The sequence below is a fragment of the Xyrauchen texanus genome, chromosome 41 (genome assembly GCF_025860055.1).
Source record: "Xyrauchen texanus isolate HMW12.3.18 chromosome 41, RBS_HiC_50CHRs, whole genome shotgun sequence".
NCBI lineage: Eukaryota > Metazoa > Chordata > Actinopteri > Cypriniformes > Catostomidae > Xyrauchen > Xyrauchen texanus.
The window spans coordinates 35,028,245-35,050,382 of record NC_068316.1 but is presented as its reverse complement, the minus strand read 5'-3'; the positions used below and the strand labels follow the sequence as shown (position 1 = coordinate 35,050,382).

Below are 22,138 nucleotides of genomic sequence, written 5' to 3'. Positions count from 1 at the left end.
ATCTAAAAATCCTTAAAAAAAAAAGATGCTTTCACCTGAGAAGCAGCATCATATATTTAGACTTGCATTTAGAGAATAAATCTTAAATATGAATATATTTGGTATTTTCTGCACTCGCAGAAGCATAACAAAGTGAAAAATACACTTATATACAAAATACACTTATATTTAAGATACATTCTCTTAAATGTATTGAGGATTTTTTAGACAATTTTCATTGGAAAACAAGACAAAAACTTTTTGGCAGTGAATTTCTTTACTGAATTAAAGTAATAAATACTTTAAAAGTAAAAATACTTCACTATTTAGTACTATTTAATAAGTATTTTTTCCCTTTAATTCAGTGAATGTCATTTAGAGGTATTTTTAAATTGAAAGTAAGCACGTTTAACACAACATTTTAAGTCGGGGCACAAGATGAATAATCGGTTAAGACCAAATGATTAATCGTTGCAATAATCGCCGAAAGAGTCGAATGATTGTTCTAATAATCGCTAGATTAATCGATTATCAAAACAATAGTTAGTTGCAGCCCTATAAGAAAGTAGAGTTGAAATATAACACAATTCTGCATCCTCTTTGCTATCTTAAATCCATTTAAATTCAAATTCATGTATTGAATTGAAATTTTGAAGTCACTCAATTTAGTTCTAAATGTTACACAACCCTGACAGACCCACAAACACACTGTTTACAAAGCTAATAGCTGATATTAGTGTGTGTGAACATTTGATAGAAGAATATAGCAGCTCACCTTAAGAGGAGACTCCCCCCCAACATACACAAACAGCACACTGTGCCTCATCAAGACATGTTCAAACATCTGTCTGCTCGGGAGAGATCGCACAGCCGGTCTGAAACACATACATTGACACAAACCATTACATTTTTCCCCCTCAACACAACACATCAATTATGTGTGGAAATGTTTTTTTTTTTCTTCAACTATAGCTCTATTTGGACAGTAATTATTTATCAGGGGGACGTCAGTTCAAAATGTTTTTTGTTTTTTAAATTGCATGGCTCCTTCGTGATAAAACTCATGTAATTGAACCGCTATTAATTCACAGAGGCAAATGAGTTTCATCATCTGATGTACCCAGAAGTTTACTTCTTAAGTGATAATTGAATGTACTGTACATGACCCGTGTTTGCTGCTCCCTACACACTGAGCAAGAGATGTTTGTTGAAGCTTACTTCACTTGACAACATTTGTTTATTTGAAATGAATAGCAAAGTCATCAAAAAAAGGACAACGCTTGAGCAGATTACAAGTATTGACTAAAATGACATAAAATAATTGTGTAAATAAATGTAAATGTAATATCAATTACCAAACTTTCATATATATATATATATATATATATATATATATATATATATATATATATATTATATATATAGGGACATTATTTGGAAAGGCACACACTTGTCTATATAAAGTCTCACAGCTGAAAATGCATATCAGAGCAAAAACCAAGCAATGAGGTCTGCAGGATCGATGTCAAGGCACAGATCTGGAGAAGGCTACAAAAAAAAACAATTGGATGCATTGAAGTTTCTCAAGAGCACAGTGACCACCATAATTCTTAAATGGAAGTATGGAACAACCAGGACTCTTCCTAGAACTGGCCACCCAGCCAAACTGAGCAATAGGTGACCAAGAATCTGATGGTCACCCTGGTTGAACTCCAGAGATCAAGTGTGGAGAGGGGAGAATCTTGCAGGAGGACAACCATCACTGCAACACTCCACCAATCTGGGCTTTATGGCAGAGTGTCCAGATGGAAGCCTCTCCTCAGTGCAAGACACATGGAAGCCCACTTGGAATTGGCAAAAAAGCACCTAATGGACTAATCCAGGTGTTCAAAGCTTCCCAATGCACCAGACGTCACATGGACATTGTTTTTTGGGCTAAATCTGGTCGGCCTGTCATGGCCTGTCATAACCCTAAAATATTCATTGAAAATTGGGCTTTGTTTAGGTCCATCTGATTTGGTCCAAATGAACAGTGCATCCGGAAATTATTCACAGCACTTCACTTTTTCCACATTTTGTTATGTTACAGCCTTATTCCAAAATTGATTAAATTCATAATTTTCCTCAAAATTCTACAAACAATACCCCATAATGACAATGTGACAGAAGTTTGTTTGAAATCTTTTCAAATGTATTAAAAATAAAAAAAATATATAAAATCACATGTACATATGTATTCACAGCCTTTGCTCAAGACTTTGTTGAAGCACCTTTGGCACCAATTACGGTCTCAAGTCTTTTGTGTATGACGCTACAAGCTTAGCACACCTATTTTGGGGCAGTTTCTCCCATTCTTCTTTGCAGGACCTCTCAAGATCCATCAGGTTGGATGGGGAGCGTCGGTGCACAGAAAGGAATGTGGGGAGCAGCAGCTCCTTTGCATTTAAAGCTACAGACACTAAAACAGCCCATTTGGAACAGGGCTACAAAACAAGGGTATACAGGCATGGTACAATACATGATCTGTGAGGTATTTTGAGCTGAAACCTGACAGACACATTCTGGGGACACCTGAGACTTATATTGCATTGTGTAAATAGAGGCATAATATGTCCCCTTTAAACTTCTACAAGTTTTTTTATTTCACTTTCAAAATGGTTTTCATTTGCACAATGAACTACCAAGTGTCTAAAAGAGACTTAGGTCTGTACTACCTAGCATTCATGAGTTACAACCATTTAATTTTACACCCAAATGTAGGAAGAAAGGAATAATAACAATGAATGTGTTGCCATGGCAATACTATTTAAGATATCAAATATCCCTTTACAATTTTACACCAGCAGTGCCTTGGCATTATTCTGAAGAATTTTGAAGCAATTAATGTAAACACAAGTGTGCTATTTCAAAGTCTGTTTAATTGCCTTCCTGCTGCCAGTTTGTGGTTCTGACCGTGACCCATATTAGCGTTTTCATCAAAATCATACAATGCACACAGAAGATATAAGGAACTTCCTGTTTCACATTTTTGCCCTTAAATTACTGCCTTGCAATGGCAACACCATTGGATAAATAACACATTTGTTTGCAGTTTAACATCTTCAATGTCTTTGAATAAATAGCCCATATTTGGTGACAGTCACATGAATCCCCTAGGAGTATTCAAAAGCTCAGGGCCAGCAATTTTAAAAACAATGCACATTCAATCCAAAATGGCCAACTTCCTGTTGGGCGGAGCTAATGACTGTAATTCTGAAAGTTGTCCGGCTTGATGAGAACAATACGTGCAGAAGGTTTGTTGACCGTAGAAGAAACTGACCTCACCATTTTTGTCAAAAGGTGGCACTACAGAGCTCCCCAGGCATGCTCATGTGTTAATTTTTGCCCAGGCCTAATGGCTAACAACTCTGATGTGTGTGCAAAATATCATGAAAATTGAAGCATACCAAGTACCTCAAAAACATATGAATATACATAAAGGATTGAAGACATTTAATGAGTTGCCATGGAAACACTATCTAAGATATCAATAATCCCTTCACACATTTATATCCGGACTGTCTTTACATAATTCAATTATTATTATTTTTTTTTAAAGAAATTCAGGTAAACATTAGAGGGATATTTCAATGTCTGTTAAAATTGCCACATTCCTTCCACCAGTTTGTGGCATTACAACCGTGACCCACAATAGCATAACATTTGCCTCAATTTTGATGTAAATAACACTATACACGAAGATATGAGACACTTCCAATTTATAGTGTCGCCATGGCAACACCATTTGATATATCAAAAATCCGTTCAATATTTAGAATAATGAATGTCTTGGCATGATGTTGCCCAGATTTGATAACTGTAACATGAAATACCTAGGAGGATTTTAAATTCCAGAGCATGCATTTCTCAAACAATCAAAAATGGCCAACTTCATGTAGGGCAGAGCTTATGACTTTCAGCACTAAAGTGGCCTGGCTTGATGAGATCTATATATGTACAAAGTTTGTCCCTCATAAGGGATGTGCTACAGAGCCCTCCGAATATGCCATTATTCTAGGTGGCGCTACAAAGCCCCCTCTACACGCCCGTGTATGAACTTTTTCCAAGCCCTAATGGCCAACAACTGATACATGTGCAAAAGTCTTTGAGCATGTTAGGTGCCCCAAAAGCTCCTGAAACCTTGAAAAAAAAAAAATATAGCTGCAAGCAGCGATGACTGGCCCAAACACAATGTATCCATTTCTGCCCAAAAAGTACGCTTCAAAAAAATTAACGCAATTAATCACAATGGCCCGGACAGTAATAACCAAAATTCCTGAGAAACACAAGCTTGTAGTACCACCAGTTTACTACAGAGGGTAGTAAGTGAAACTTCAGCTATTGCAACGTGCAGTTTATACAGTGAAGAAATCAATCATCTAGCAGACAGAACACCACAAACATGCATTCCGTTCTTGCGTTCAAAGACTTGGAGCGCAAATTCAAACTAAGGGATCTCAAGCTGTGTTCTAAGTATTAATTTAACTTGACACAGTGACCTAAACATTTTATGTTTATGACGCAACGCACCTGAGACGCTACACAAGCATGTCTGACGCAGGTGTAAATTGACGGATTCTTAAACAAGCCCTCATAATAAATCTCCAAATGATTGACAAATTCACTTGTGAAATGGATTGCCCTGAACTGTATGCCAATAATTGACTTATGATCAATAATATGGTAGTAAACAATACATTTAATATGAGCACATAAATCATATAGCCTTGTAATTTTATTGCAATTATAAGGCAATAGGTCTCAAATTCTTTTAATGTTGCATTTGTTTCTCTGTTCTCTTTCAAAATAAAGGATGTACATTAACTTTTAGTGGGTATTCGTTATTCATATGCACAACAGTTTAAATAGCCTTTAAATGATATTGTGAAAATAAGGACATAAATAAGGCCAGATTACTGCATGTCCACCCATAGAATAATGATTAAAAGCTAAAATTGCCAACTGCTAACCAAAAATGTACTATTGATCCTTGATGTTACCACAACATTGTAATGACGGACTGCCACAGTTCCAAAGTTATGTTGTGTCTACGAATACAGGAATTTCACTTTTCCGGTTGTCACAACGAAATCAGTTATGTTGCCCCGATGAAAGTTTGGACATCAAATTATGGTAATGCAAGAAAACCTAAGGTTTAAATAGGCATACAATAAATCTGTAAACTAAAAACACAAATGAGAATTCAATAATTAGGTCTGTTGCAATTATTACATTGATATTTAAATCTGGTATAAGGCCATATACAAACAAACACAATTAGAGTTTATATATTTGAGCATTTATGTACACATTTAAATTCCACAAATGTTAAATTTCTTTTTTACTTATATGAAAATTGCCATATTTTTGTCATATTGACTGTGGCAGGGCAGGGTCGTGATGCTACACACCCTGCACCTAATCAGGCTAATTAAGCCCTTGAGAGGGATAAGAGCGACCGGAGATGGCAGTGCGACAGAGAGAGAGATTTACGGGCAGCTGCCCGACACCTGTGTGTTTGTGTCTTTTTGGTTTAAGTTTACTATTAAACTATTATTTATATTTTCAAGATGGTTCTATTCTCTTCCTTTCCAATAATCCAGGCTGTTGGCCGGGAGCCTCCCCCACTCGCGGTCGGCGGTCGTCACGATCCACACTGGTGCCGAAACCCAGGAAGGAGAAGGGATGCGCCGTAGTATAGTCCTCGCCACTACCATCCACCCTATCTGCCCGGGAACGGAGGAGCCCGGCCGCCTAAGAGCGGACGAACAGCGAGGGGAGAAATGGCTCCTAACCAACCGCCAGAAGTGGTCAGGGCCACTGCCAGAGGCGGGGGAAGACCCCATACCAGCCGCTAAACGCGGCAGGATCGTGACGACCGCCGACCGCGAGTGGGGGAGGCTCCCGGCCAACAGCCTTGAGCAAGGCATTCTGTCCACCAGCGGCCGGAGGACTGCCTCCGATCCACCCGGGGAGGCATGGCTGTCGTCCATTAGAGAGTGTAGGAGTGGCCGAGGATCAAGCTACGGTGTATCGGAGAACCGGCAAGTAAGTGTTTTTGTTTCACTCTCTCTCTCTTTCCCTTCCACTGCCACTCTTCGTAGGCCTTTCCCTCTCTTTTAAATTTTGGGGGGTACTTCGCTGTTACAGTGAGTACCCTGTGTTTTTAAATATTATTGATGTTTCCTTTCCCCTGTCCCCTCCCAGATTCAGGAAGGCGGGGATGACCTGCCATCTATTATTTACATTGTCAAGCCGGTTCTCTCCTCCTCCTTTCCATTAATCCCTTTTATATATATATATATATATATATATATATATATATATATATATATATATATATATATATATACACATATATAGTATATTGCATATATTTATATAAGCAACATTGTTATACAGTTGAAGTCAGAAGTTTACAAACACCAATCCACAGATTTAACATTAGCAACTATAATTGCTAGATTGTTTCACTTTTAATTGAATATATCACAATTCGAGTGGGTCAGAAATGTACATACAGTAAGTTAACTGTGCCTTTAAGCAACTTGGAAAATTCCAGAAAATAATCTCAAGCCTTTAAATAATTAGCTTCTGATAGGTGTGTACCTGTGGATGTATTTTAATGTCTACCTTCAAACTCAGTGCCTCTTTGCTTGCATCATGGGAAATCATCCAAGACCTCAGAAAAAACATTGTAGACCTCCACAAGTCTGGTACACTCTTGGGAGCAATTTCCAAAAGTCTTATGGTACCACGTTTATCTGTACAAATAATAGTACGCAAGTATAAACATCATGGGACCACGCAGGCATGATGGATGCATTCTATCTCCAAGAGATGAACATAGTTTTTGGTGTGAAAGTTTAGATGGATTTTGATAGTGAACGCACAACATGGAGATGCTTACCAGGGGCGGATGTTGAAATTTTTTCATGGGGTGGCATGCAGACTAAAATGGGTGGCAACACCAAAGCAAGAGCCCATGCGTATTTCTTAAGGCTTCATTGCAACAAGTACTAGTTCATTTATTGGAGTCACAATCAAATGATAAATATCCATTAATTTGCAATACAACTGTAACAATTTTGCTACTGATTTGCCAACATTAAAAAATAAAATCTCCAGTGTACCCAGACATTATCTATTAAACACATCAACAAATTCTAAATGTTCCTTAGTTTGATATAAAACTGGCAATCTGGAATAAACATCATATTATGCAGGCCAAATTGTTTACATTTTTTAAGTGTACCCATGGATGGAGTGTGCATGCTAATCCAATGCTATTCTGCTAATACAATCCTGTAGGCCTATCAATTTAACAGCTGGAATAAGCCGTTTGAAAGGGAACATTAACACAAAGTTAGTTCTAAATAAAAATAAACCATACTTTGGGTAGCATTGCTGCAAAACTTATGAATATTAATTATTTTATACTGAATTAAAGATTCTTTTAAACCACATATTTTTATAAACAGTCATTTTAATGAACTAATGAAGCACTCAAATAGATATTTCACATTATACATCAATTTCATCTCAACATCTGGCACTCCCAGTCTTTGGATTATGTTAGTCAGTAGATGAACACAGATCAGCAATTTAATCAAGAACAAGACTGATTGATCTAGTGGTTACTTTTTGCATCTGACTGGTTTCTAATTCACCCAAATAAACTTTTTATTGTAGTAAAACAAGATTGCATCTGTATGTCAATGGACGGGTGTTACACTTTAAAATAAAATGAGTATGAGACAAGAGTAGTGAAAACACAGACACATTTATTGACCATTCTGTATTTGAAACAAACTGCTAACTTCGAAGTTTAGACTACGACAACCACAAACTCTCCACTCAAGCAGACAGAATCTGCACGAGAGCATCAGATATCAAGATGGCTCCCATCACACAACCCAGCCTTGGAACATTTGGTTTATATAGGAAGGAAATGCATTGCTGGCCTAGTGCTCTCCATTAAAAATCAGCTCACCTGGTTACCCCACACCTGAGAGCGATTAGGAGAAGGACAGAGATAAAGTCAAAACACATGCCCTACATGCACACAAACAATATGGCCAAGAAAGCCATCACAATGGGGGCATGAGCTGCAGAAAAAAAGCTGCTGACACTAAATGACACTGACGAACATTTATCATAAATACAAAATAACACATTCCAGCGCTGTGTCGGCAATCAAAACATACACAGATCATAAGAAATAGACACTCCAACTCAAGAACTGGAGCTGTTTAACACATGAAATGAGAAATATAGTTAACTGAAGAAAGCAGTTACATATACTTCATATACATACCGTACGAAAGATGGATCCCTTCAAGACACGACATGCAAATCCTGGAAGGGACTGAGAAGTGAAAGCGAACATGCCCATCTTCTAGGTGGCACTACAAAGGTCCCCCTGCACAACTTTTCCTAGCCCTAATGGCCAACGACTCTGATGTCTGTGCAAACTTTAAAGAGATTTCACACATGTTATGTATACCAAAAGTACCAAAAACCTTGAAAAGAATAATAGTAAATATAGCTGCAAGCAGCAATGACGGGCCCAAGCACCATGGGAACATTTCCAATTGGTGGCTTTTGGAAAACAATGCATGATTGACACAGCAACAACTCAACACTAATGTAAACATGGACCCTAATCACACAATGTGTAATAGATATATGCTACCATTCCAGTTTGACTACAACTTCATGTAATGCAAGTCCCCATTCAAGATGGCAGCATGTCTCTACTCGTCTACATTTCTGTCTATGTGATTGTCATCAATGTCATTGTATCTGAATTGTTGGATTTGTTTCAGGTAAATTAGGCTACTGTCTTTGATCCGTTAGTATCGATAGTAGTCAATCTGGCAGGCGAACGTTGCAGGTGGGTTGCAGGCAACGTGCTGGGACTAACCTTAACGCTAGGTGTCTTCTGCAATCATCGGTTACTCACAATACCGGTGAATAAAGGAACCCTTCCATAACACATAGAACTAGGATTTAACTGAAGTGAAACTTTCTCTCTTGCCGTTTTGTATGGCCTGGATCGCCCCGTCAGGATGGCGCGTGGATCCTGTTCAACGGGGCCGAAATGCCGACACGTCGTTTGTGTCTGATGAGTCCAAACTTCTCACGATAAAGGGAAGTGCTTCTCTCTTGCCTCTGTGACTTGTGCTTGAAATTGTATCCCTGTTGTTTTAGACCCCGGCTGGTCCTGATTTTTAATCATTCTCTTCACAGCATTGCTTCATTGGGTTGATTTCCAGTTTACATGTGACGTGACGCAACGTCATCTGTCTCAGGAGGTCAAAAAACCAGACCGGATTACTAAGGCATTGGCTAGGAACGGAACGTACAATGTCACTGCCCTTTGTTTTACTGTGTTTACAAAATTTGAGCGGCATGTGTGGAAGCCTCCACAGGACCAACTACTCCCGTGCAGGACTTTCAAATGCAGCCACTACATGCCGGGGGACGTGCAAATCTGTTTGTGCGCCGGACATTAAATCACTGCCCCTGCCCCTCTCCTCTGATGTTATGGACTTGGTCCGTCTGATCAGTGTCATGGCTTTAAAAGACAATTTTACTATTTCCGAAAGCTGCCTTCATCAGAATCAGAAAAAGCTTTATTGCCAAGTATGTTTTTTACGCATACAAGGAATTTGTTTTGGTGTTGTAGGCGCGTCACACATTCTCTAAATATAAAAAACAAGTATTAAAATATAAGCAATATAAATAGCTTTGTACTAGAAATAAATTATAAGAATTAATCATCCAACAAATCATTTAAGCTGAGGTGTCTAATTGTTCTGTTGCTGTTGATTTCTGGAAATGTGCAACCCAACCCAGGCTTGGTTTTATTCACTTGAATGTTTGCAGTTTGATCGCTAGGATGGATATGATTTGTATTTGGGCACACTCAACTGATGCTGATGTAATTGTCCTATCAGAAACTTGGCTAAGTAAATCTGTTCTGAATGAGGATATCAGCATTGATGGTTACAATGTATAGAAGACTGATCATCCCAGAAGGGGTGGGGGCGTCGCAGTATATATTAAAAGTAAGTTTCATGTGAATGTGCTTCTCTCAGAATCAGTAAGCAAGCAATTAGAATTTTTAGCTCTTGATCTCGAGGTCTCTAGGACTCTCCACATTACTGTTGTTGGTTGCTATAGGACACCTTCAGCTGTCAGTGATGCTCTGCCTTCTGTAATGCAGCTTTTATCAGGACTGAATTTGAATGAAATTGTAGTAATTGGAGATCTAAATTGGAACTGGTTACAACCAGTATCTGATGATTTTAAAGCTTACTGTGAATCACTTTCAGCTCGTCGATAGTCCCATTAGACCTAATCTGAAATGTCCAGAAAAATCATCCCTAATTGATCTTATCCTAACAAATGATCCTTATAAATACTCAGGAGCTTCTGTATTTGCAAACGACATTAGTGACCACTGTGTTGTTGCCACAGTCAGAAATACAAAAATTCCCAAAACCAAGCCACAAATTATTATTATTAAGCGTGACATGAAACATTTTACGGAACAAGGGTTGACCTGTTTTATTTTGATTGGGATAAAATGTATCTTATTGCTGATGTTGAAAATGCTTGGAATTGTTTTTATGATGGTTTTAAAGAAATTGTTGACAAGCATGCTCCCCTCAGAAAGTATAGAGTAAAAGGCCGAAACAATGCATGGTTCACTTCAGATTTAGCCAACTCTCTTCACGAGTGCAACAAGGCCTGGGCAAAAGCCAGGAAAACAGGCCTGGATTCTGACTGGCTGCTCTTCAGGAGACTGCACAATCTGTGCACAGTCGCTATTAGAAAAGCCAAAGCAAACCACTTTCTTATAGAAACTTCAAATAATTTAAACAACCCCTTCAAATTTTGGAAGACGACTAAATCCTTGGCTGGAAATAAAACTCGCATCGAGCTGCCACCATGCATTCTTAAGGACTCACATAAAATATCTGATAAGGCTGAAATGCTTAGCTGTTTTAACGAGCATTTTATTGCCTCTGGTTCCTTGTTTGACTCCCTCAACATTTCACATCAAAATCACCCTAAAGGTCATACTCATGGTCATATTAGAGTGAGTAATTCCTTTCGTTTTTATCCATTTACAGTCTCAGAGGTGCATAAATCCCTCAAACTTGGAGCCTTATTTTCTAAAGCTAGCATCTGATTTTATTGCATCACCTTTGACTTATCTTTTTAATCTCTCCCTGGACACGAATGAAATTCCACTTACATGGAAATCTGCATTTGTTCTTCCCCTGTTCAAAGGGGGAAACCGACAGATTTAAACAATTACAGACCCATCTCGAAATTGTCCGTCCTGGCTAAGGTTATGGAAACTCTAGTGAACGAACATCTGAAAGAGTTTCTAACCACTAACAATATATTGTCTAATTTTCAATCAGGTTTTCAGAAAAAACACAGCACAACTACAGCAGCCCTAAATGTAGTAAATTATTTTATTGACTCTTTAGATAAAAAACAACATTGTGCAGCTCTCTTCATTGATCTAAGGCTTTTGATACTGTGGATCACGCAATATTAAAACAAAGACTTTTCAGTTTTGGATTGTCAAAACAAACAGTCTGCTGGTTTGGAAACTACCTATCAGGTAGATCTCAGTGCGTGCAGGTAGATGGTCTCACTTTTAGCCCTCTTAGTGTATACAAGGGTGTGCCCCAGGGGTCAGTGCTGGGACCACTCCTATTTATATTATATATCAACATTCTTGATTAAAATGTCTCCAACGCAAATTTTCATTTCTATGCTGATGATACTGTGATATACAGCTCTGCATCTACACCAAACCAGGCTCTTTGTCAGCTACAACTTGTTTTTGATACTGTACAATGTACCTTGTTTGACTTAAAACTTGTTTTCAATGATGAAAAAACAAAACGTACGTTGTTTTCCAGTGCAATATCAAAGTCACTTAACCTTCCACCCATCACTACTTCTCAGGGCTCTGAGATTGAGGATGTATCTCAATACAAGTATCTTGGTATCCTGATTGATGATTCTCTCTCTTTTAAACCTCACATTCAAAAGTTCAAAAATTGAAGCTGAAACTGGGTTTTTATTTCAGAAACAAGTCGTGTTTTTCCTTTGAGGCCAAAAGGAGACTTTTGTCACTTTTGAGGCCAAAAGGAGACTTTTGACACTTATGTCAGTGCTGGACTATGGCGATGTTATATACATGCATGCATCCATTGAAAGCCTGAAACTGTTGGATACTGTTTACCATGGAGCTCTTAGGTTCATCACAAACTTTAGGGCCCTTACTCATTATTGCTCCTTGAATGATCGGGTTGGTTGGTCTACATTGTCCACCCGTAAACTTAATCACTGGCACATTCTTATTTACAAGGCTATTCTTGGTCTGCTTTCCCCATACCTACAAACCTACATCAAAAAGAAAGGCACAGGAAGATATTGTCTTCGTTCTGAGGACTTATTACTGCTATCTGTCCCTCACGTCCGGACTAAACTGGGAAAAGGGGTGTTTAAGTATGCGGCCCCCTGCGCTTGGAATCAGCTGCAAATTGTCCTGAATCTTCAGGAGCCGGTTTCACTGGTTGCTTTTAAAGTACTTTTAAATGACATGGAGGCTGTACACACAGGCTGTAGATGTTATGATTGATTACTCGGATGATCCTTGTTGGTAAATATTTATGAAATTTTTATATTTTATGACCTTGTAACTCACTATTTATTCCCATCGTAAATTTGTTATATGTTTTACATTTGTTATATGTTATATGTTTTTAATTTCTGCAACCTTATTAATTGTGCTGCTGCTCTCAATGAGTTTTCTTTCTGGTTAAATAAAGGTAAAACATAAAAAAACTCAAAAAAAATTTGTTGCCATGCCAACACTATTAAAGCTATCATATAATATTCACATTTTTCCATCAGCAGTGTCAAAACAATTTTGTAGCAACTAGGGTACCCTGCTTGTTACCCTAATTCTGTTGTAAGTGCCACAATTCCTGTTGCTAGTTAGTGGAACTATAATCATGACCTACAATAGCCACATCAATGTGATTAGCCCCCAAGAATAAACATACAACTCAATTTTGATCTAAATCACACAATGCACACAGAAGATATATAAGACACTTCCTGTTCCCATTAATTTAGTGAATCGGCATGGCAAAACTGTTAAGATATTTAAAAATCTGTTCGCAAATTAGCATCTTCGATGACTTGGCATAATGTTGTCTAAATGTGGAGACAGTCTCATGAATCACCTAAGGAGTATTTAAATCTATCTATCCATCTATCTATCTAATGAAGTCATTTACCATTTTTATTAAACCTTACAATGGCTTTAAATTAAATTAACGAATGTAATTCAAGGCAATAGGTGTAAAGATTGTCCAAGTAGATTTTAATATGAGCACAGAATTCATTTGGGCTTGTCATTTCATTGCAAATCTGTGTCAATAGGTTTAAAGAAAAAAAATAAACTGTTGCAAGTACATTAACTTTGAGTCTGCATTCGTCATTCATATGCACAGCTGTTTAAATAGCCTCTAAATTATGTTGGGAAAATGAGGACATAAATTAGGTTAGAATATTGCATATACACCCATCAAAAATTACAACTGGTCACCAACAAACAACTATGTCACAGTTCTGGCATTTGTGCTGGCTCATACAGTTTGTTTTCATCTCTCCCTCATGTCTCTCAGGTGGAGCAGGCATTTCCATGGGAACGGTGATTGATCTTGGGGAGAAGCTGATTACAGTAATGATTTACTCACCTGTTACCATCTGCTTCACTCTGATTGCACTCCCTAAGTATTCCTTGCGTTTCCCCTTGTTCTTTGCCCATTTATCATTCACTGTCATGTTAACGGTGCTCTCTTGTTTAGCTGGAGCATGCTTGTGTATCTGTTGGTTGCCTGTCTGTAGAGGTGCGGTTACCTTCCCGTTTGCCATCACCCACAGCTTTTCTGTGCCCAGTTCATGTGGAGGAGGATTCCTCTGTATATCATCTGGTCTTTGCTTCGTACCACAGCAGCTTCAAAGGACTCTCTTCAGATTGTTCCTGACTTCCACCATGCACACACTTATACGAACACACCCTTCACTAGCCAATTGCAGCTCCCTGGATCTACTTAGCCCTATCACCTAACGATTACAGCCCCATTGACTCCCTGTGCCAATGCATTGATGAAGTTAACAGTTGGATGTGCCAAAACTTTCTTCAGTTACACAAAGACAAAACTGAAGTCATTGTCTTTGGAAACAAAGATGAAGTTCTCAAGGTGAATGCATACCTTGACGCTAGGGGTCAAACAACTAAAAATCAAGTCAGGAATCTTGGTGTGTCTCTAGAGTCAGACCTTAGTTTCAGTAGTCATGTCAAAGCAATAACTAAATCAGCATACTATCATCTGAAAAATATTGCAAGAATTAGATGCTTTGTTTCCAGTCAAGACCTAGAGAAACTTGTGCATGCTTTCATCACCAGCAGGGTGGATTATTGTAATGGACTCCTCACTGGCCTTCCCAAAAAGACCATAAAACAGTTGCAGCTCATACAGAACGCTGCTGCTAGGATTCTGAGCAGAACCAGAAAATATGAACATATCACACCAGTCCTCAGGTCTTTACACTGGCTCCCAGTTACATTTAGGATTGATTTTAAAGTATTATTACTGGTATATAAATCACTCAATGGGCTAGTACCTCAATATATTGCAGATATGCTCACTGAATATAAACCCAACAGATCACTCAGATCATTAGGATCACATCAGCTAGAAATACCAAGGGTTCACTCTAAGCAAGGAGAGTCTGCTTTTAGCTATTATGCCAGCCGCAGCTGGAACCAGCTTCCAGAAGAGATCAGATGTGCTCCTACATTAGTCACATTCAAATCCAGACTCAAAACACATCTGTTTAGCTGTGCATTTACTGAATGAGCACTGTGCCACTGTGTGTCCGACTGTACTGTATTTTATTTTATTTTATATTCTAAACTGTTTCAATTATTCTTATTTTTTTAATTCTTATTTTAATCTCTTCTATGTAAAGCACTTTGAATTACCATTGTGTATGAAATGTGCTATATAAATAAACTTGCCTTGCCTTTCTTCTTTTTGTGCACTTTATCTTGACATTGAGAACTTTGTTAAAAACAAAAACACTGAACCATAATTTCATATATGGCCATATATGAACAAATACCATTATAGTTCATTTGATTATTTATGTACACATTTAAATTCCACAGGTGTTTAAAATGTTTTTAAAAAAAATCACAAATGTGTCATTGTCATTCTGTATATTGCATATATCTCCTGTATATAATTTACATTTGTATATCAGTAAAAACATATATGAACACTTTCAGCACACAAGTGTTCAGCATATATTACCATTTTCAGATTCGTACCCTACTGTATTAGTAGCACATCAAATTCTAATCACATTTTACTACACAACCAATGGGGATTTTAAGTGAATGTTATGGATTCTTTGTATAACTGTGGGTTTTGTGTCTCATTCTCAGCACGCAGGGTGAATATTAAATGCTAGCAATTATGTATGTGTGCTGTCTGTGGTCCCGAGAAAATTTTCAAGGATTTTGATAGTGAACGCACAACGTGGAGGAGACCCTACACTGTTTCTATGGCGATGATACGACACAGCTGCTGTGCATTCGAGTATGTTACGACTGCTTCAGGCTTTTCAAGCATTTGTTTGGCCACTGTCAAACATAAAGGAAAGCAATGGGAATCCCTTAGATTTGCGTTTATTTGTGGAATATTTGCAAGAACGTAAAATCGGTCGTGTCAAGAAGGGATCCCTCTTTAGTCAACTTCTCGCACATGCGCAGTCTGTTATGTATAGTCCAAGTATCTGTATCTAGTTAACTTCAGTTAACTGTGTTTATCAAAACAACAACATATAAAGTTAAAGATACGTTTAAGAGGGCTAGCAACACAGCATTTGAAGTCGCACAGCAATGATGAGCGCAAGTAAAATATTATTTTAAAAATGGTCTGCTTTGATAAAAAGTAATTCTTAATGATCAGTTCAAGCTCTGGAATAAATATTTAACATAATAAATTTGATGACTTCATCTCTATGTGTGCTATTGTCAGTCATGAGATATTGTCAGTTAGTGGAGAAGTACATCAATCAGCGCTGGTAAAAGAAGTCTGACCATATGGTCTAGAGGTAATTAATTTGTTCATTGCATTAGATGTTACACGTTCTAATCTGTCCATATAAAACAATATATTTTAAATAAAAAAAGATTGCATCCGAACCTCAGTGGATGTATATATTGAGTCGGGACACATTTGTTTGCTTTGCATTTTTCTATGGGATTTGACTGGAAGGGAGTATAAACCTTGCAGCAACGAGGACCACTCGCCGCCTATTCTCGATTCCTCAAGTTCATCACTGCGGGAGATTTGCTGCTATCTTCTTAATACTTTAATACTAAAAACTTTAACAACCTGTCCAGACAACATCTGTCCTCTCTAATCTAGGCCAGCACGTACTACACCACCCAACTCTGACGTCTTTTGTGAACATTGGACTGATCTCAGGGCAGCTGAGAGGAGATGGCGGAAATCTAAAGATCCAGCAGATCTAGCTAAGTATCAGCTTCTGCTTGCAACTTTTTCAGATAACATTAAATCTGCAAAAACCTATTACCAGTCCAAGATCAACAGCACCAAAAGACACTCACAGCTTGTTTAGAACATTCAACACACTTCTCTGCCCTCCCGTTCCACCACCTGACACATCACTGACAGCAGATGTCTTTGCCACATTTTTTACTAATAAGGTTACAACCATTAGCAATACATTCTCAGCACCACACACTGTCAAAAACATGTCTCCTGTATGCAACTCTTCTGTCTCTATGTTCTCTCTGACTGACACTGAGGTCTCTAAACTCTATCTCTCAGGTAGGTCCTTCAAGGTAGCCTGGAGAGGTGAGGTATCCAAGCCACATCAGCTTCTTACTGGGGTACTCAAGGATCCGTGCTTGGGCCACTTCTCTTCTCTATATACAGAGCATCACTGGGACCAATCATTCAGGCACATGGTTTCTCTTACCACTGCAATGCTGATGACACTCAACTCTGCTTGTCTTTCCAGCCCGACGACACCACAGTGACTGCCTCAAATCTCTGCCTGCCTGGCAGGCATCTCGGTCTGGATAAAGGAACACCACATTCAACTCATCCCAGCCAAGACAGAACTCCTTGTCTTTCCAATCAACCCTGCTGTTGAACACAACATCACCGTGCAGCTGGGTACAACTACAGTTTCGCCTTCCAAAACGGTCAGAAATCTAGGGGTAACCATCGATAACAAGCTACATTTCACAGACGACATCTCAATGCAAGATCATGTAGATAAGACCCTTCCTCTCTGAACATGCCACACAACTGCTCGTTCAGTCATTTGTCATAACTAGACTGGACTACTGTAACTCTCTCATTGCAGGCATCCCTGCATGTGCAATTAGACCTCTGCAAATGATCCATAATGCAGCACCATGCCTGGTCTTTAATGAACCAAGGGAGTACATGTTACACCACTTTGTCTCTTCACTGGCAGCCAGTTGATGCATGTATGAAATTCAAGGCTCTGATGCAGCATACAGAACAGTCACTGGGTCTGCTCCAGCGTACCTAAAAAAAAATCTGCAGAGCTACACACCCACTAGAAGCCTGCGGTCAGCTAAGAAACGTCGCTTTGTTGTACCAACACAAAGAGGCACCAAAATGCTTTCAGTTTCATCATACCACGTTAGTGGAATGACATTCCCAAATCCATCTGTGAAGCGGACTCACTATCTTTCTTCAAAAAACGACTTAAAACGCATCTTTTCCATGAGCACTTCACCAGTCACTAAAAAAAATTATAAATTCTTGTTAAACTTTAATCTATTTTGAATACTATTTTGATATAATATGGCACTTTTCATACCACTGTCTCTATAAGATGATTCTGTTATGTTCTCCTCTTCTGTAAGTCACTTTGGATAGAAGCGCCTGCCAAATGAATAAAAGCAAATGCAAAAGCAGTTCATGAGCATGACATTATTATTTTGCAAGCCATTTTAAACACATCTAACTTTATTTGTCAATCTCTTGATAAACAGTTTACTGAAGAACCTCGTTGCACCGACATACACTATACATGACAGACTGCGCATGTATTAGAAGTTGACGAAAGAGGGATCCCTTCTAGACACAACCTGCAACATCCTAAGGACTGAGAGTTTGGAATCATTCAATGGAGCTTTGCTGCCCTCTATAGGACATTTCTGGTAATTGCCACTCAGAACTGGGTTAGACATATGTCTTTGATTTTCTTGTAGTTTTACATTTTAGTTGATATTTTTATTATATATTATTTATATAAAAATAACAAATATGTGCATTCATTGTTTATCAATAAACCTGAAAATTATGGCAAATACCTAGAACGTGAATATACACAAAAAGCAATGATGACATTTAATCCCTTCAGGATTTTAATTCTGCAATATCTTGATATTATTCTAAATGTTTTTTGAAGCAATTCAGATAAAAATAAGAGGGATATTTCAAAGGCTGTTAAAAGTGACATACTTCCTTCTGGAAGTTGGTGGCACTATGACCATGACCCACAATATCCACATCAATGTGATCAGCCTGCAAGGACAAATATTTGGCTCAGTTTTAATGTAAATCACACCATGCACACACAAGATATGAGACACTTCCTTATTCCAATTTTTTACATTAATTTATCACGTCGCCATGGCAAAACAGTTCGATATATCAAATCCGTTGGCAATTTATTGTCGTCAATGTCCTGGCATGATGTCACCCACATTTGGTACCTGTAATATGAAATCTCTAAGAGGAGAATTTCAAATTCCAGAGCATGCATTTTTCAAACAATCCAAAATGTCCAACTTCTAAATTAATGTTGGGCAAATAAGAACATAAAGTAGGACAGAATACTGCATGTTCGCCCATAGACTAATTATTCAAAGCATAAATTACCAACTTGTTTCCAATAAACAACTATTTGTCACAGTTCCGGCAATTGTGCTGACTCATATTCTTTGGTTTTCTCTCTCCCTCATGTCTAACCGGTACAGCCAGCACGCGATTAGCGTTTCCATGGGATTAGTGATCAATCTCGCGGAGAGATCTTCTTATTCCTTGTGTGTAACCTTGTTATTTTTTCATTTATTGTTCACGGTCATGTTAACTGTGCTCTCGTGTAGTTGGAGAATGCGTGTGTGTGAGAAATATGAAACTGAACATGCTGTTCTGCTCTGTGTATATGTTTCTGGCCTTCCATGTATGTTCAGTTGACCCCAGATGCAGGGTGCAGTGCGCACGATAGTGAGTCAATATATTTAGCAACTGCTGACTGTTTTCTCTTCCTCTTTATCATGTTCCGCATACTTATATCTGTGATCTGATTAAGGTCAAACCCGTCCAACAAGGTCAACCGTAAGGCATCACGGCTGGAACATCTGTATATCGTCTCTTTTCTGTACACCCATTTTCTCTTTGTTACCGCTTTCCCATTGGCTGCTTATTGTCTCATGAAAATATAAATGACATGCTTGCTCTAATAAACATTGAGCAGATTGGATAAAGACACTGTGTGTTGTTGTTCCTTCTGCTTCCTTCGCAAAGTCTCCAGAGATTCAGACTCACGACTGCACCTCACTGGGCACGAACATAGAAAGACGGGACCGGGGAATTGGAGATCGCGACTAGATCGGAGTGGTGTTCCTTTTCACACGAGGCAGCGTCTATAACTGTCAGGAGCGGAGAGATATCGACCGCATCCAGGAACTACACAGAGGTGGAAGGGCACCTTCAGACGCGTCCTGAAAAGGAAGTTCGACGCATGCTGTGTGTGCTCTTTTAGAGAAATTATACTCTTTTGTGAGGAAAATATACTCTTTCAGAAGCGGTGTCGAAGCGCCCAGGGACAAAGGCTACACTGCTGTGCAGAGAAGGAGAAAGCCGCTTATACGTGCCGTAGATCCAACAGAGTGGAACAGAAGTGATTTCAGCTCGCTGATTGCACAACCGCTCGGCTCCGAAGAAAAAAATCCAAATGGACAGATGCACGATACCCTCCTTTTATACCCGTATGTCCAGGGCAGGGACATGCAAGTTCTGTCTGCCAATTTCTCATTGGCCTTTTCTCAAGTTCAGAGGTAACCGAGGCCTTCAAGAAAGACCCCTAGTGTTGCTTCATTCGAAACAATGTCGAGTGATTGACAAAAGAGGAACAAATCAATTTATGAATGTCCAAATTTTTTTTTAGGAAGATGGAAACCTTTGCTTCATAGATATTGGTTAACCATACCATTTATTTGAAAAGGCATTTTCTTTTAAATGCCAATGGTAAATTCATGACCTAAATAAGCCATTCATTTTGCATTGTTAGATCTCCTTCTATACATTCAAATGTAAAAAAAAAAATTTTTAATTAATAATATTAACAATGTTAATCATAACTTTCTTCACACTAAAACTAAGGTGCAAAAGAGTGTACCTTTGAGTGACCTCGTGGTTATTTTTTGAATGAGTCTCACATGTGAGAATTCACGGTGTTTATGTTGCGGTAGGGATTTTTTTGTTGACTGCCTACTATAAATGCTTATTACCATGGCAAAAAAAATACAAAATTATTCCAAAACAACTTCTGGATTAATTTTCACCTTGTACACTCAGATGTTGATTTGGACAAATTAAATTACCGCACGACCTTGGAGTTTGTCAAAATAAAATAATTAATTCGGACAGGAATTTTCTCCAGGGTGGTGGGAAAAAAAAAGACATTTCCAATTCAGACAGTGATAAATGATCTCATGTTCCTCATGTAAAACAATTACCATCCAAATAGGGCTTATGAAACTGCAGTGATAATAAAAACATTGACACATCCTGTGGTTCTCAATTTCAGTCCTGGGGACCCACAGCACTGCATATTTGAGATATTTCCCTTATTTAAAACACCTGATTCAACTCATTAGCTCAACAATAGAGGCTCCATGAACTGAACCGTGTATGTTAAATAAGGGAGACCAAAATATGGAGGGCTGAGGGTCCCCAGGACTGGAATTGAGAAACATTTAAACCATACCTTACATAAGCTACAAATGCTTTAAGAAACTTATTACAGAATGACACATTCTGTCCATTTGAAATCACATACAAATCATACATACATCTTCGTCTTTGTCCGCAACATATAACTTATGTCTCTATAAGTATAAAAAAATAAAATCTTAAACTCAAGTTTATTTGCTCTAGAATCATCTGTATAAGGTCTTACCCAGCCACTCTGTTGGCAAACTCGATGATGTCATCTTTGGTTCTTGGTCCCTTGTAATTATAAGCTAGCTCCCCCTTCAGCCTGAGGAAGAAACAGCAAGAGAAATCAGTTTCTGGCTTAGTTTCTGCACCAAATTCACATGTGCTTTTCAAATCTTATCTTCAGGACTGTTTGCACTGTTTATCAGCAAAGGCTCAATGGATTGAGCGGCATCAGCGCATGCAAAGCAGGTGCGATTAATTGTTAAGCGGTCACTTATATATATATATATATATATATATATATATATATATATATACACACACACACACACACACACACACACACACACACACACACACACACACACACACACACACACACTATATATAACTCAAACACTGACGCAATTGCCAGCAGGAGGTGAAGCCACAGGAAGTGTTCAAGCGACTATCTGGGTGAGGCCCAATTGCCATAGACCCTCAATGACTGACATGCAATAAAGCTTCGGTTTAACATCTCCGACCTACGAACATGACAGTCGCATATTGCCCTATATTGCAGAATCATGATTAACATTGCTCATTATGGATAATATTTGTTACAAGATAGAAGACATTAGCAATTACAATATCAGAGCAATCACCTGTCCTGGTGTGCTCTGTATTGTAGTCATACCAGGATAAATGTCATAAAAAAATAAATAAATAAATAAAAATTCTAATTAAATTTGAACCATCATGGTTTGCTCTTCTTTCTTTCTCTG

General features: G+C 38.3%; 1 protein-coding gene across 1 annotated transcript in view; it reads right to left on the bottom strand.

The window, feature by feature from the left end:
• Nucleotides 1-22,138, bottom strand: part of tmx3b (thioredoxin related transmembrane protein 3b) — a 212,061-nt gene that overhangs the window by 85,768 nt on the left and 104,155 nt on the right. The window contains exons 6-7 of the mRNA XM_052114024.1: nt 21,394-21,474; nt 755-854 (exon numbers count right to left, since the gene is read on the bottom strand). Coding sequence (XP_051969984.1) covers nt 755-854; nt 21,394-21,474 — 181 coding nt within the window. The remainder of the gene's footprint in view (nt 1-754; nt 855-21,393; nt 21,475-22,138) is intronic.